General features: G+C 35.2%; 1 protein-coding gene across 4 annotated transcripts in view; it reads right to left on the reverse strand.

The window, feature by feature from the left end:
* Window positions 1–15,005, reverse strand: part of ADGRG6 (adhesion G protein-coupled receptor G6) — a 136,404-nt gene that overhangs the window by 55,308 nt on the left and 66,091 nt on the right. For 2 of the 4 annotated variants that reach the window (XM_032407772.1, XM_032407774.1), the window contains exons 4-6: window positions 13,506–14,129; window positions 5,218–5,286; window positions 2,878–2,958 (exon numbers count right to left, since the gene is read on the reverse strand). In XM_032407772.1, the coding sequence (XP_032263663.1) occupies window positions 2,878–2,958; window positions 5,218–5,286; window positions 13,506–14,129 (774 nt within the window). The remainder of the gene's footprint in view (window positions 1–2,877; window positions 2,959–5,217; window positions 5,287–13,505; window positions 14,130–15,005) is intronic. The other 2 variants (XM_032407773.1, XM_032407775.1) reach the window with 1 other exon arrangement.

Genomic DNA, 15,005 nt, shown 5'->3' on the forward strand with positions numbered 1-15,005 from the left:
ACAGTCACATTTATAATATGACTGGAGATCTGCTCATACTACACACATGATTTCTTTAGATGCCTGGCATATATAGCTAGATTGATTGTCCAATCTATACACATATCCAGGGAATATTTTTTTTATTTGAGTAATTAAATGTACGTTAAGAATCTGGAAGCAGTGATACAGTTAATACCTGTAAGCTAGGTTTTTAGAACAATAATAAGGACTAACGGAGTTAGTTCCTTACTTGGGTTACTCGGGTTGACCCCACAAGATTTAATATTCAGTAGCAATAGAGTGATGCTTCAAGCACAGAAGAGATGATTTGATATGCAAATAATAATTGGCCCAAGAGCTCTCCTTAAGAATGTAATGCAAAAGGCACAAAAGTTATTTGTGGGAATACCTAGATTATCCATTACATACAGAAATATCTGTTTATGAAAAGTAACTTAAAGATTACTATTTTCCTAGGATACATTCTGAGGTATCAGATAAAAGTCCTATTGAAGATAACAAAAAGAACTTTACATAGAGAAATAGGAACACTTCATAAAGTTTAGGAAAACAAATTTCATTGATACACTGAAGAAATGTGTCTGATTATCAAACAGTCTCAACCCCCACCCCTCCCCACACCAGCCAATTACCACTGATAGATCCAGCAAAACTCTTTGATAAGCCAGAATTTAAAGGACTGGATAAGTTAGATGACAAATTTGATAGTTGTGCCTATCTTTCTTACAGTGAATAAAATAGGATTCTCTAATATATCAGATCATAAGCCTGAAAATGTTTACTGTGTCAGTTTCCCAAGGAACACGAAAAGTGTATCTAGAATTGCTGACAGTATGCAAATGATTTAGATAGTCCACGACATGACATTAAATCCCATTTATTCACAAGGTGAATAAGTAATTCTCTTTCCATTTATTTCTAATTTGACTACATCAAAGAAAAAATATTAATTAGATTATAGTCTGTCTCTAACACTTTGTTACTCTCCCTTTTTAAAAAGATAATGAAGGCTTCAGGCATAGGGATATGAGAAAGCAATAGCATATAGGGAGAATTCAATAACATTGTTTTCATTACATTTATTCTCGCTTTTCATTTCTAATTTACAAAAACAGTACTGATTTTATAATAGTGATATCAATTTTCCCATATAAATGCAAATGTTTAAGTAAAAATGTGAGTCAGTTTAGGGAAAAAACCCATCAAATCAATAGTATAGGTGGTTCAAGGATGTGGTAAAAATTGTTCTGATGGTACATGGATTTGAATATACAATTTTGAGAATATTTCTACCACAGGATGACTTTTGAATATTCTTAAACGCTAGCATTACATTTTTATCAAGTATCATCTAAATTGCATTTTTTCCTTTAATGTAGTCAAGTCAAACCATTTTAACTGATTCTAACATTTGCTTGCTTTGTTGAAACTCCAATGAAGGTTATGACGCAGAGAGAGATGGCTGAACAAGGCTCTCTTCAAGAATGTCAGAAATGACATGATTGAGTGAATCCAGCTCCACTCCACCAAGTCAAGGACTCTGAAGCATCATATAAACGTTCTTGGGCAGTAGAGGATGTGCCAGTCCTGGAGGGAGAATGCCACAGAGGCTCTTTGTATGTTCATACAAAGCGAAATACTTAGTCAGAATTATAATATTCCCATCTCCTGGCCGGAGTCCATGTGAAATATGCACTGGGAACATCAACCGCTGCTGCTTTTCTGGGGGTTGCTGGAATGTTTGCCCCGTCATAAATCTCCTTGGTGTAACTACCAGAATAACCATAAACACTTCCCTGAATCGATGTCTTTATAACCCTAGTGAAATTTATATCTATGTTTCATGTAAAATATTCCATACTTCCAATTTAAATGTCCTCACAGAGGAAGTTGGTGTAACCCCCGAAGCCAAAGAAAAAATGAACTCTGTGGGTTTCTTTTCTCTGGGTTTTGGTCCCTGGTGATATGTTACAGATGTTTTGGCCTCACAAGTTAAATGACTGGGGTTGAGAAAATTCCTTTGTTTCTAATAGGTCATATTTGAGAATATTACTGTATGCGAGGCAATGCTGTGGGCACCTGATTGGAATTTCTCTTTTCTAGAAGAGACTTAAATCATTTACTCTGAATTACCAAAAGGCTATGTAGTCCATATAGGTGGCAGACTAAATAATAATTCATGTTACCTGGCATTTTCCCTGCTCATTTCTGTATCTCATATAACTGCCCTAGTTACAAATTACAAATAATATAAATAGAAAAGTATATATGGACAAAGAGGCAAGGAGTATTGGCACTTAAATTGAAATTCTGTCAGCTGAAAATTGACTTAGTTGATATGTAATCACATTCTAACCATTATTCTTCAACAAATAAAAACAGAAAGCAAAGTATTACCATATAAATTGATCCAAATGTCATGAACACTTAAACATAAATAAAGTTGGCTTCAGTGAAAAATTACATTAGTAGCATAATTTAGTTTTTTTGAAATTATAAAATTCTTTAAGAAACTAGTTTCCTGAAGAGAATAATCTGACAAAATATCATGAATATTTTTTCAGATATCTAGTATAAAGCAAATTAATCCCTTTAATTAAATGCTTTTCTCTTAAAGCTTCCTTTGAAAGCAGTTTTTGCTAGAAGTGTACAAGAGTAGTACTGGAAATGTACTCATACCGCCAGTCATTAGAATAAGGAACTCAAGGGAGTCAAGTGATATTTATTTATCTTACTAATCTTTGCAAATGTCCAGAGGTACCGATTGAGTCCAATAACAGAAATTTTGTTTGAACATTAGATAGTCCCACTCTTAGAATACAATTTTTTATCACATCAGACATACTATGAATATAAAAGGTAATGATTTCTTACCATTCCATTGTTTATCGATTCTATTAGTAACAGGCATGTTAGTGGTGACAGTGGGTGGTGTACTAGGAGAGTCTACAGTAGCTGGTAATAAAGATGAGAAAGATGTAATTTTGCAAGGAGCCCATGGCAGTTAATATGGATGAGCAATCTACAATTAATGCATGAAAATATACAGAAGAGGAACAGAAACCATTTCTTGCTACTAAATACAACAGACTCTAGCGTTACAATGCATAAAATGAAGCAGTGCTTCCCTATGGCACATTAAGAATCACTTCCTATGGCCTTTGCTGTCACATTGTCCAAGAGTTTGGAAGCGGCACTGAGGAACAAGAGGAGAAACATTTAGATTCTAGACCCAGGTCTGCCCGTCTGCCCGTAACAGGCTGATGACCACAGAATGAATTACTAAATCTTTCTAAAACTCAATTTCCTAAGTTGGTAAAAAGAAACGGCTAGAGAAGGCAGTCTGTATTGCATCTATCCATTAGAAAAATTATCTCAACTAATTAGTCTTCCGCTGAGGCTAGAGAAGTAAAGTCTCAGAGGAAAATGTATTTCTCCTTGAGAAGATAAATGTAAAGAAAAACAAAAGAGAATGAAATGTATAGACTATATAGAATATAAATGTGTAGAATCATTTACAGAGCCCAGTAACTCTACTGAATGTTGATGGATAAAATGGATTTCGTAAAGACAAGCCTTACGGGGGAGACATTTTCAAGACATTATGTTATAGCTATGCTTCTTATACTATTAAAACTTTCAAAGATTAAACCCTATGTAATGCTTTAATATCTTTTTAAGGGATTCTAGAAGAGCTGTATAGGTAGTAAAACTCTACTCTTTGTGTAGAGTTCCCTTTAGCTTATCTTAGGAGTATGTTTGTATTAGATGGACATTCATGTGTACAATGACCATTTGTTATATATCTCAATTTTAAAAATATTACCTAAATTTAAAACATGTGTGTGATTATGCATTAAGTGATTAAGTAATTATGATTATGATTACCTTCTGAAAGTGAAATTCTTTGATTCAAAATATGCATCCTTAACTAAAATAATTTTCCATTCCAAAGTAATATATAATTCTTAAAAATGGGGATGCTTTTTGAAGTTTTTATTTTTTAAAATTATGAACAATCAATTACATTTTTCTTAGTGCAAAATACATCAATGAATTTAAAAATGCTTTTTGGCCATTTAGGACATGGGTGGGGAGTGGGATGCTGGGCATCTGGTCTTTGACTGAAGGAATGAATACTATAGGTATCTCAGATTAAAAGAAAAAAAACAATTTAAAAAACCCTTCAGATCTTGAATTAAGCAAAATTAAAGTTTCTTTCTATTTCATTTAACTGTTTCAAGACTACAGTGAGTTTGTGGAAATTATGTAATGACTTTATTTTCATAGATCATTCATCAGTAATAACAACAAGAAATACTGTCTTGGAAAAGAAGCAAACATAATACTGTATTACATCCCTTCTCCCTAACTACTCCCCCACTGGAACCACAGAAGAGAGCTTAGGTTTCCATCTACTTAGAAGCACTTCTAACCCTGTCACTTTCAGGATATGATCCTCTTAATAAGAGATCCAGCTTTTTCAAAAGGCATTGTCATGATTCTTAATGTGGTACATAGAACACATTACTTCATAAAGAAATATTTAATAGAATAAATGGATGAAAATGGGTCATAAGTAATTAGGAGGAGCAATGATAAAATTAAAGCAAAATACTTATTATTTTAAAACTTTAATTATGTATTATTAGTATGCAGCTATTTAGTACATAATATAAAATTGGAATACTTGCCATAATATAATCATTGTGCATTATAACAATACAATTACATTAAGATTAGTTTAATATAACTAATTTTATCTTAATATTTAAGTTATATTATACACCATGAATTGCCTTATGGTCTTGTCTCAAGCTTAACCGAATATTTAACTTAATTTTCCCTTGTTTTTTACACATGAATACTTTTTCAAAATATTGCATGACTATATTTATATGGGAACTTTATAATACTCTTGAGAATAAAAAGAGGGAAAAAATGAAATAAATCCTTGTTTAATAGCATATAATCATTCATATTTAAAAACCCAGTGCTTTATGGAAATATGGTCATCCAGTGTGTGAATGCATTCTTTCTCCACAGTGTATGTACTGTGCACCCACACAACTAAAACACATCCAGAAATTCTTCTGTTTTGCTGGTTTCTGGCTTCTCAAGTGAAAATTAAGATAATAATCAAAATAATTACAACCACAATATCCAAAATAGCAAGTAGGAAACAGACTCCAGAGGACGATGTTGGCTCCCTACCTTGGCAGAGGGTCCCCAGATCGGCACAGTTGGCTAGTTCTGCTGCCGGGAGTGGGATCAGGTAGGAACCTTGATCAACACAGAGGGATTATACAAGTTTGATTGATGATTTAATGACATTATCCAAAAAAAACCCCAAAAAAACATGAATCTTATGGTTGGTATATTGGGAGCTGCCCTAGAAGAGTCCATCAATAATACTCCAACATCAAGAAAGTCTCTTAAGGTCTTTGTGTCTTCATTTCCACAAGTGTAAAATCAAATTATTGAAATTTCCCTCAGAATCTTTAACTCAATTTATTGGCTATCCACACATGAAAGGAAAAGAGGTGCTACTGCCCGGTAGAGTTTGTGTAAAAAGTCCAGGGCCTTTTCACAGAATAAATTATAAAGCTCTGGTAGAAATTCATATAAATAAAGTAATAAAAACATCAAAGGTAAGTTTCAAAAGTGAACTTAGATATTATTAATATTCATAAAATGCATATTTGGGGTTCACAGGCACCAGCATATGTGATTTGCAATTCCAGAAATATGTTTCTGTGACTTCAAGTTGGTCTCTGTGTCTTTTTACTTCAAGCTTTTTTTTTTTACTGACTCATCCTCAGCAAGAAACAAGATTAGAGCTGGCTTTCTAGTAGGAGTAATGGATTTTCTCTGTTACACTAAATCTCCCTCACAGTTAACAGACTTTTACCAACAGGTTGAGACTGGGGATGATGGGCTAAACTTATCACAAAGCACCTGCACTATGCATAAAGACAGAAGAATACATACAAATATTTATATATGAATACACATACACAAACACATATATTCAATTTTAAAAGGACATTTCTATGACAGTGATTCCATTCTAATATTTAAACATTTTCCAAACTGTCCTGTGGGAATAGTGCATGAAGGCCAGAGCAGGTATGTGATCTAACAAAAGATGTCTAACTAGGTAATTGACGTGCATAAGCAGAAAGCATCCCAACAGTTTAACAGCACCTCATGAATCATGATTTCTTCATTCTCAACTGCCCCAGGCACCTAGCCCAAGGAAGGAATGTTACTTCGGAAAAACCCAACTCTACAGGCAGGTCTGTGAAGTTAACTGGCAAGAAGCCCTCATCATAGACATTTACATGTTCAGTCAATAAAGATGTAATCACTGTTTAGTGTGTGAGGCACACAGGCTAGAATAATGCTCTAAGATAATGTCACTGCTCTCAAAGAGGCATGAATGGGAGATAGAGTCACAGTTCTCTGAATGCTGTAAGTACTCACTGGCTCAAAGGCGGGCATAACTAGCAGCTTAGTGAGAATGGGGCACAGAGAATCCATTACAAAGAAGGATATCTGTGAGTAATATCAAGACAAGAGACTAGAGATGGATATTCCTAGCAAACAGAATTACTGAAATACGTATCAAGATGACAGTGCATTGTGACCTGGGTGACCTGGCATTACTGGGGTAGAGTACAGGAATGATCAGATATGTAGGTAATGGATACTAGTGGAAGGCCTTATAGAATGTTGGCACCATGAATGGTGGGACTCTGTCTTCCAATGCCATATCCCACACACATAGTAGGTGGGTACTCAATCTTTACCGAATAAATTTCTTGATGCATCATGAAGACTGATAACATTTTGAAATCTTTCTTAAAGGAAACGGAAAATAAGAAAGGAAACTAAGTGAGAAAATTAAGATTTAAATTTGAAACCACTTTTGAGGCTCCATGGCCAACTAAAAGGGAATATACAATAAGAATAAATAATAGTATTAATTCAGGCTTGATATCAGGAGTACAATGAGGAGGGCAAGAGAGAGATGGATACAAGACATCCAAAGACAGGATATATAATATTTAGTAACTAATTGGAGAAGAGAGAAAGAAAGGGAAGACTAGGGGATATTTTTCTGGTTTCCAGCTTGAGAAACTGGTACATAATGATGTCATAAAAGGAAAGAGAAAATACTAAAAGAACAGCAAACTTAGATGGGGTGGGTTGAATGAGTCCAGTAATGGGAACTGAGGGGCCTGTGTGACATCTGGATACATGGGCAGGTATACAGGGTTTTGTAAGAGGTCTAGCCAGGAAACAATGCCACAGAATCTGCAGATGTGTCTGGGATCACTCAAGCTAGAACGGAGATTTGATGGAACCAGAGATATTCCTATATTTAAGGATCATACTATTTTTTTTAAAGAGCTCTGAATCTGAGAAGTAAAAATAGTTCTTATAGAAGGTGGTTTTATAGAATTCAAGTGAAGAAAGTTTCACAGAAGGCGTGCCCATATCAAGTATACTAGAAAGGTCAAGAATGGTCAAAACCAAGAAGACCGTTAACTTTGCATTGGAATTTTGGTGGTAACTGTACAGGAATTAGTTTCAGTAGCGTGGGAATGATGAACTCATGACCACCATTTGAGAAGTGAATGCAAAAAGAGGAAGCCTGGCTATGAAAGAAAGCAGAGATAGGGAGGGTGAGTTTGAAAGACTGAAAACTTAGACAAGTGCACTGTGGAAAAAGGGCATCTGAGTAGGCAGAAGTTGAGGCTTGCCTTGTCAGGACCGAGGTAGAATTTTACTGTCAATGTTTTCTGTCCACTATTCTTTCTCATAACACTTAACTTAAGCCCCATTTTTTTGCAGAACCTTACTTCTCTGTAAGGTACTTATATTTTAGTGAGGAACTTCTGAAAACTAAAAAGGCTTCAAAACTCAAAATGAGGAAACATCAGCTACTGCAACATGAGAGAGTGAGAGACCCTTGGATGGAGTTCCTGTGCTTCTCAAATTACACACAATGTTGGCTGTCAAAGGTTCCTCAGACCTCTTCTGGCACTGATAGAATATCTGTTAGACAAAGAGAGATAAGGAGATGGTGTGGGAAAGAAGTTTCTAGACTAACTACACTTCCAGTGCAGTATATTAAGGGGCTTAGAGGTGGAAATGAGGAAAGAATCAGAAGAGTTATGATTTAGAGCAAGATATTTAACAATTTTTTTTTAACATTTCCTCAGTTTCATTGTATGGTAACAAGTATAAATCCAATATGTGACATCCTTGTCACAGGAAATTGTAACACTTCTCAATATTTAAAGTATAAGTTGCTCCTTTTTGGGTACTTACAGTTTAGCAAATTGATGCTGCATTATAAATACTCAATAAACACTGTTTTATGATGATTTGATATAGCAATAGAAATTAAATCTGAAGACTACATGGTGTAAGTATAAGTGACACATGATTTTTTAAAAACTTTTTTAAGATTGTATTTGTTTGCTTGTTTATTAATTTATGTACTTATTCATTTATTCATTTTTGAGAGAGAGTCAGGGGAGGAGCAGAGGGAGAGGAACAAGCAGACTCTCCACGGAGTGTGGAGCCCAAAAGGGGGGCTCGATCCCATGACCGTGAATTCAGGACCTGAGCTGAAACCAAGAGTCAGACAGTTAACCGACAGAGCCACCCAGGTGCCCCAAAAGTGACAAATTTAATTAGCAGGAAATTATATTGATAAATGAAAGCTTGTATTACAAATACACCAAATTACATAAACAAATACATAAAATATAAAGAGTGTACACAAACTTTTTATTTCCACCCAGTTCCATTTTCAGCATACCTGCATAAAAAAGGTCATTCTCACAATTTTCCTACGTGGACATATTTATGAACCAGATTTTTAAGGAAGAAGAGACAATTTTCTTTCCTGGATCATGATATAATTATTATCAAGGAATTATATTCAGAATGTGACCTATGTGTGTTCACTGATGTTTGTGGATACAACAAAGGTTTTTAAAGGTATTTACTTAATATTAACTGCAAAATTTAGAGCCAAATTTCCTTGAAAAATGTAATCACCGAAAATGAACAGGTGATGAAAAGCTGCAAAGTTGTTAATCTTTCTTCTCTATCTGTTGTCCTTCCAAAATCTTGGCACTGAAAGAAGCCACTACTTACATAGGGTGGTAAAAAAGACTGATGTGTAGCCAAGAATTCGTCTTACATTCTACATAATGATAATCCAAGTAATAGCTAAATCCTCACAGCGAGTTGCAATAATGAGAAAAAAATAATTGCTTTCAATTCCCTCTTTGTAGTTATTAAATTGAATTTTATAATTTTTCATAAATATATTTAAAATAACATTTCTGGAAGCCATTTATGCTCTTAAAGAGTTTGGGACATCTTCAAAAATAAAGTCCTTTGTAAAGTAATTTTATCTTGATTTTATTATTTAAAAAAATAATTCAGTTATCTACAAATGATACACTCACTAATTTTTTTAGGGATGAAAGGAAGGAGCCAAGAGTGAGTCACAATTTTATGGCTGTGAAGGACAGAACTATAACAACTGAAAATGAAAGGGAAGGAATCCAAGAGTTGATGAAGCCTTGGTAATTAAGCACAAAAATTTGGAAGTGAAAACAAAAGTCAGTACGAATCCAAAAATTTCTAGAAAAGAATAACAAAAAAGTTGGGTACTTATGAATTGCACCTTATCTCTACATCCACAAGTGGTTAATAAATGGAAGTGTTTAATAAATGCTTGTTAAATAAACGTAGTTTGTTTGAACTTAGACCATTCATTGGGTTATACTGTACCACTCCTCAGGAAAGAGCATCATCAGGAAAATAAATAAAACTGGTATAGAAGGCACTGTTTGTTCTTTGTGTAAATTGGTGGACATTAGCCAGTATCTAAACTTGAATCATAACACAGGCTAATACTGCAGTTATAATTAAAGAGTCCACTCACTAGGAAAACTGTCTCTCCGTGGAGGTCATAAAACTGAATATGTTTAATAAAATTGTGTAAATAAAATATGTTTAATAAAATAAAATTATAAAATAAAAATTCTAAGAAATAGAATGATGTTATAAAATGAAAAAGGATTACTGCTAAATAAAGTATTTCTTTCTGAAAAAGACGGACAAGATTAACTGTGTTAAAAAAAAAAACTGCTGAAAATTTCTTAATTAAAGTATTTTCCCCAATAGGCTTAGAATAGTGTAGGAAAACAAAAGAGTCTAACTCTGAAATTGTTGAAACATTAATTAATAATATGTTGATTTTATTAAGGCTAGCATATTTACTATTTGGAACAAATGACAGAATGTTTTAATGTTAGATATAATTAGTTCTGTTTTACCATCTTATTTTCATACTATAATTTACTCAGCAAAAGACCTTTGGAAAATCTATTCATTCTTCCACCACAAGTTGAATCTGGAATTAAAGGTCATATTTACCAGACACTGTCAGTCCAATGGAATGTTAGGCATGAAATTCTATTTTCCCATTGGTTACTGTACTGATCATTAGTTTTTGGAAATTACTGTTACCATAAACAGCAAGCCAAAATGTTCCAGAAAAAAAGGAAAGGTTAAAATGTTAATAGAGCAAACTATTTTTCATTTGTTGAAGTTCTGCTTAGCTAACAAGCTTAGATATCATCTCTCTTACAGGTATTTCCTGCCAGTTAATAAGTGACTTGTGTTCTTCAACTCCCAAGGCTGATGACTGAGCAGCAGGAAACTCCCTCTCCAGGGATGACTCCTGAAACACAGCCCAGGATATCTGAATCCACAGAATGTGGTGTTTGGTGTCATCGTGGAATGTCAAGAAGATTGCTATAAAAATTAAAGGAATTCAAGCACACTGAGTCTGTAACTTGTGCTACTCTTTCAATGAAATCATTTTGAAAATGTACAGATGACCACATTACACAAGCATATGTTCCATGCGTCCCAGTAATCTTAAGTCTTGGGAAAGGAGTTTTAAGACAGTGTTAAAGAAAATGTGAGGACACCCAGATATAAATCCTGGGGAAGGGGGACAGGAGATGTGCATGTTAGTCCAACTGCCTTGCCACTTACTTTTTTTTTTTTTTAATTTTCAGTTTCCTGCCCTTATATTAAGTGAAGGGACTGGCCTAGGTTGGGAAACAGAAATGCCTCCTAGAGCCAGAAGGCCATCTAAAGATGAAAGGAGCCTCATGATTTTTTGGACTAGTTTCAGGGATTGGCAAATTCTCTCTGAAAGGGCCCGACAGTAAAAATGTTAGGCTGGTGGGCCATGTTACAGACTCCCACCATCACCAGCTCTGCCCCTCTAGCACAGAGGCAGCTACGGAAATACAGAGCCTCCTAGGCACGGCTGTGTTGCAATAAAACTTTATTTACAAAAATAGGTAGCATGCCACAGGCCTTCCTAGTTTGCCAACCCCTGGTCTAGAGGATTTCCTAGAGAACTTTAGGAATCAATCCATGTATATCCCTCACATTTTATCATACTAATGTATCCAAGAAGCAAAGCAGGAAAGAAACCCTATTACTTTTGTTTAAAACAAATATAATATTTATGCCCTGGAAAGCTACTGTTTTCCCACAGATCACTCCTGGGCCTTCATACTCCTCACCTGGGCAAGAATTAGCTCACCACTCTAGTATGTCTCATCTTCTAGTCCTGCTTATTCCAAAACACAGTCTAATTTATACTTGTAAGAGACACAGCTCTAAAACTGAATTTCCTAGGTTCACCTCCTGGCTCGGTCACTTATTGATTGACACTGGATACGTAACTTAATTTCTTTGTGCCTTAGATTTCATATCTGCAAAATGGGGTTAGTAATAAAACCCACATCATGGGGTCTATGTTGTAGAAAAGAGTGAATATGTGTAAAGGGCTTAAAACAGTACCTAGAAAATATGTATTGAATATTCAAGTTAAGTATATAATTTAAGTGTTAGCAGTTATTAATATACCTACTCAAAATTCTTTTTTCATTGTCATAGTCCTCAAATATTGCCCCGTAGAAAGGCAACTATTAAATGTTCTATATTATGACTTTTTAATGATGACCAAGGATGTGGTGAAAACAGGCCACTAGGGTAAAGATAATCACCCTGGACATAGGAAGAATATCGCTGCCCTCTCGCTGCTCACCATCCCACACGAAACACACACACTTGATCTTCTCAATTTCCTCACTGAGTGAAAGACTTCTCAGGGGTCCCTAACCACTCTCTGCAGCTAGTCAGACTGAGAGGATGCTGGGGAACACCATTAGCTCTTACAGAGTTCTGCAGCCTTCTTCTGGAACATGCTTGTGGTTTACCCTCTGTCCAACAACCCACAAGGAAATACCTCTCAAACCGCATCACTTCATAGCCTCCCACCATTTGCAGGAGCACCGTGGACCACACGGAGGGATGGGTGACTTACACTGAGAGTTAGGTGACAAAAGTTCCCCAGAGCAGAAGGGCACACACAGGTCAGGGAAACGGAGGAGGTGGTCTCAGGTCTTCAAAGGGGTCCTACTTTGTTCAAAGTATTGGAAATGAAGTTCTGATAAAATCCACTCCAAAGTCACATGAGAATTACTTTTTAACATCAGACCCCTCCTTTCCTCTTTTAATGAGAGTTATCTCTGTGACTAAAAAGTATATGTTATCAACACTTTAGATTTAGTCATATGACATTCAAAAGTGGTAATTAACTTCTACTTTTTGTATTTCAGTCAGTCCTATAATAAAATAAGGACTCCCATATGCACATAGAGAATGTTTGATAGAAGTCTATTTTTATATAATGTTGTTATATAGAATTATTTTCCTAAATATTTTGCATTTAGCTACTTCCGGTAATATCACATTCAATGTTTCTCAAAGAGCAACCATAGAAACAAACAACAAATGCTCATTTTCCAGCAGAGAAAAAAGTTCAAAGAAAAATTTGATAATTTCGGATTAACAAAGATTTTTCCATAAAATGGACAGCTTTGATATTTTGTTCTGGCTCAGTAAATACCATTCTTTTTCAGTGGTGGTTGTTTATTTAAATAACATAATGGAAATTTCATAATAATCAACTTTTTATTGTATCTTCTTTGTGATTAAAAATAATAACTTACTAATTTCTTTTGTTTCAGTCCCGGTGTTAACCATTCTATTTGCAGTATGACAGTTACAACTTCTGTTACCTCAATAATAAACTGTGTAACATTTTATGACATAAGGAAAACTTTAAAATGGTACAACCAAAAGCTTTGATTGAATAAAGAAGGCCTATAATCAAATGTATACTATGCATGGCTGAGCATATAACATTTTAAAAATCAAAAAGTTCATTAATGACAACTACATATATATGTATATTTACACACATGCACACACACATTACGCATATACATAGACACATGTACGTGTGTATGATTTCTTGTTGACCAACATTCATAGAATAATGCTTTAAAAAGGGGGGCGGGGAATAAGCCCAGACTTACCACAGCTTAGGTTGCTTTCTGCTTTCAGAGCTAGGGTGGGGATATTCCAGAAGTCATTTTGCCAGTCGACCACATTCCCTTTCACATGACAGCTGAGGTTGGAGAGGGCTTTGGAATTCATGGTAAAATTCCAAAGTCGAAAGTTATAAATGTCCCCTTTTAGGGAGGCAATCTCATTGTGACTGGAGCCTAACAACAACTTCCCATTTCCAGGAATAACTTTACTGATGGTAGAATCGCACGGAACTGCTTCATAGTTTCTTTTGAAATTTACACCAACAGAACCCAGAGAATTATTCCAAATGATGCAGAGCTGCTCAAAGCTTTCTGTAAAAATGTCTTCTTTATCCTTCACAGGTAACACGCTGTTTAGGAAGCATTTTGAGCCAGAAATAGAAATAAAGTAGCCATTCTTGGCCTTTCCAAAGCTAAGTAACTGTGTGAAGGATGTATTTGAGTAGGAGAAAGCTATCCATTCATGGTCTTCCTTGCCAATTTTCGTTGCTTCAAAACAGAGAGTGAAAGCGCTGAGGTCTGGAATAGAGACACTTTTGGCAACAGATACCTGGTAACTATCTAGCGTCTGGGGTAAAATGACCTTCTGGTTCCTTAAGGACACAGCAACTAGGACAAAACATAACAACAGATAAAATATATTAACTTCAAATATGAACTAATGAGATGCAAACCATCTGATATGCCCACCCCGCACCCCACCACTCTGGACTGACTGACTTTTGACATCACAACTCTTTCATGACTCTCTGTCACCAACCCATCGCCTTGTACCAATAATACTAACAATATGTAACCCCACCCATATTAACTCTAATCATGATGGGATCTCACACCAAACCTTTTGAGTTATCGTCAACCAAGTTGATAAGTATCTTTTTTAAATCCCTGACCTGAGAGAAAAAAAAACAAAAACAAAAAACAGCAAAAAAAAACCCAAAACCCAAATTAAGGAAACTACTTTTTAAGGAAAGCTCTGTTTACACATTAAGATTTTCAGAAATATGTTATTTTTCAAATAACTTTCTAAACATAACAGCTAATAGTTCTATTTTTCATTAACAATAGCCTTTTACTCTTCCTAAACACTCCTATGCTACACACTCCCTTTCAGATACCCCATATCTTATTCATTTGCCCCATCACCAGGCCATTTCAGGAACAAAGGTAAAGATAATCCTATTAAGGAGAGGAAGTCTAATAAAAAAATAAAAATAAAAATACGGTGGGGCATCTGAGCTCCTTTGCGAGGGAGAGCGAGGAGCAGAGGTAAAAGGGGCAGACAATGCAACTTCCTATCCCAGCTCTTCCACAAAATGCAGTGTGACCGTGGACATGTTACTTCACCACTCTCGATCTCAGTCTCCTCATCCATAAAATGAAGGACAGTGACCTACCGCACAGGTGGTCAATAGGAATTAAGTTAATACCTGGAAAGCACTAGAACAGTGCCTGCTGTAACCAATATATGGCTAGGATTGATTA

Source organism: Phoca vitulina, unplaced genomic scaffold (assembly GCF_004348235.1).
Source record: "Phoca vitulina isolate PV1807 unplaced genomic scaffold, GSC_HSeal_1.0 scaffold9, whole genome shotgun sequence".
Classification (NCBI taxonomy): domain Eukaryota; kingdom Metazoa; phylum Chordata; class Mammalia; order Carnivora; family Phocidae; genus Phoca; species Phoca vitulina.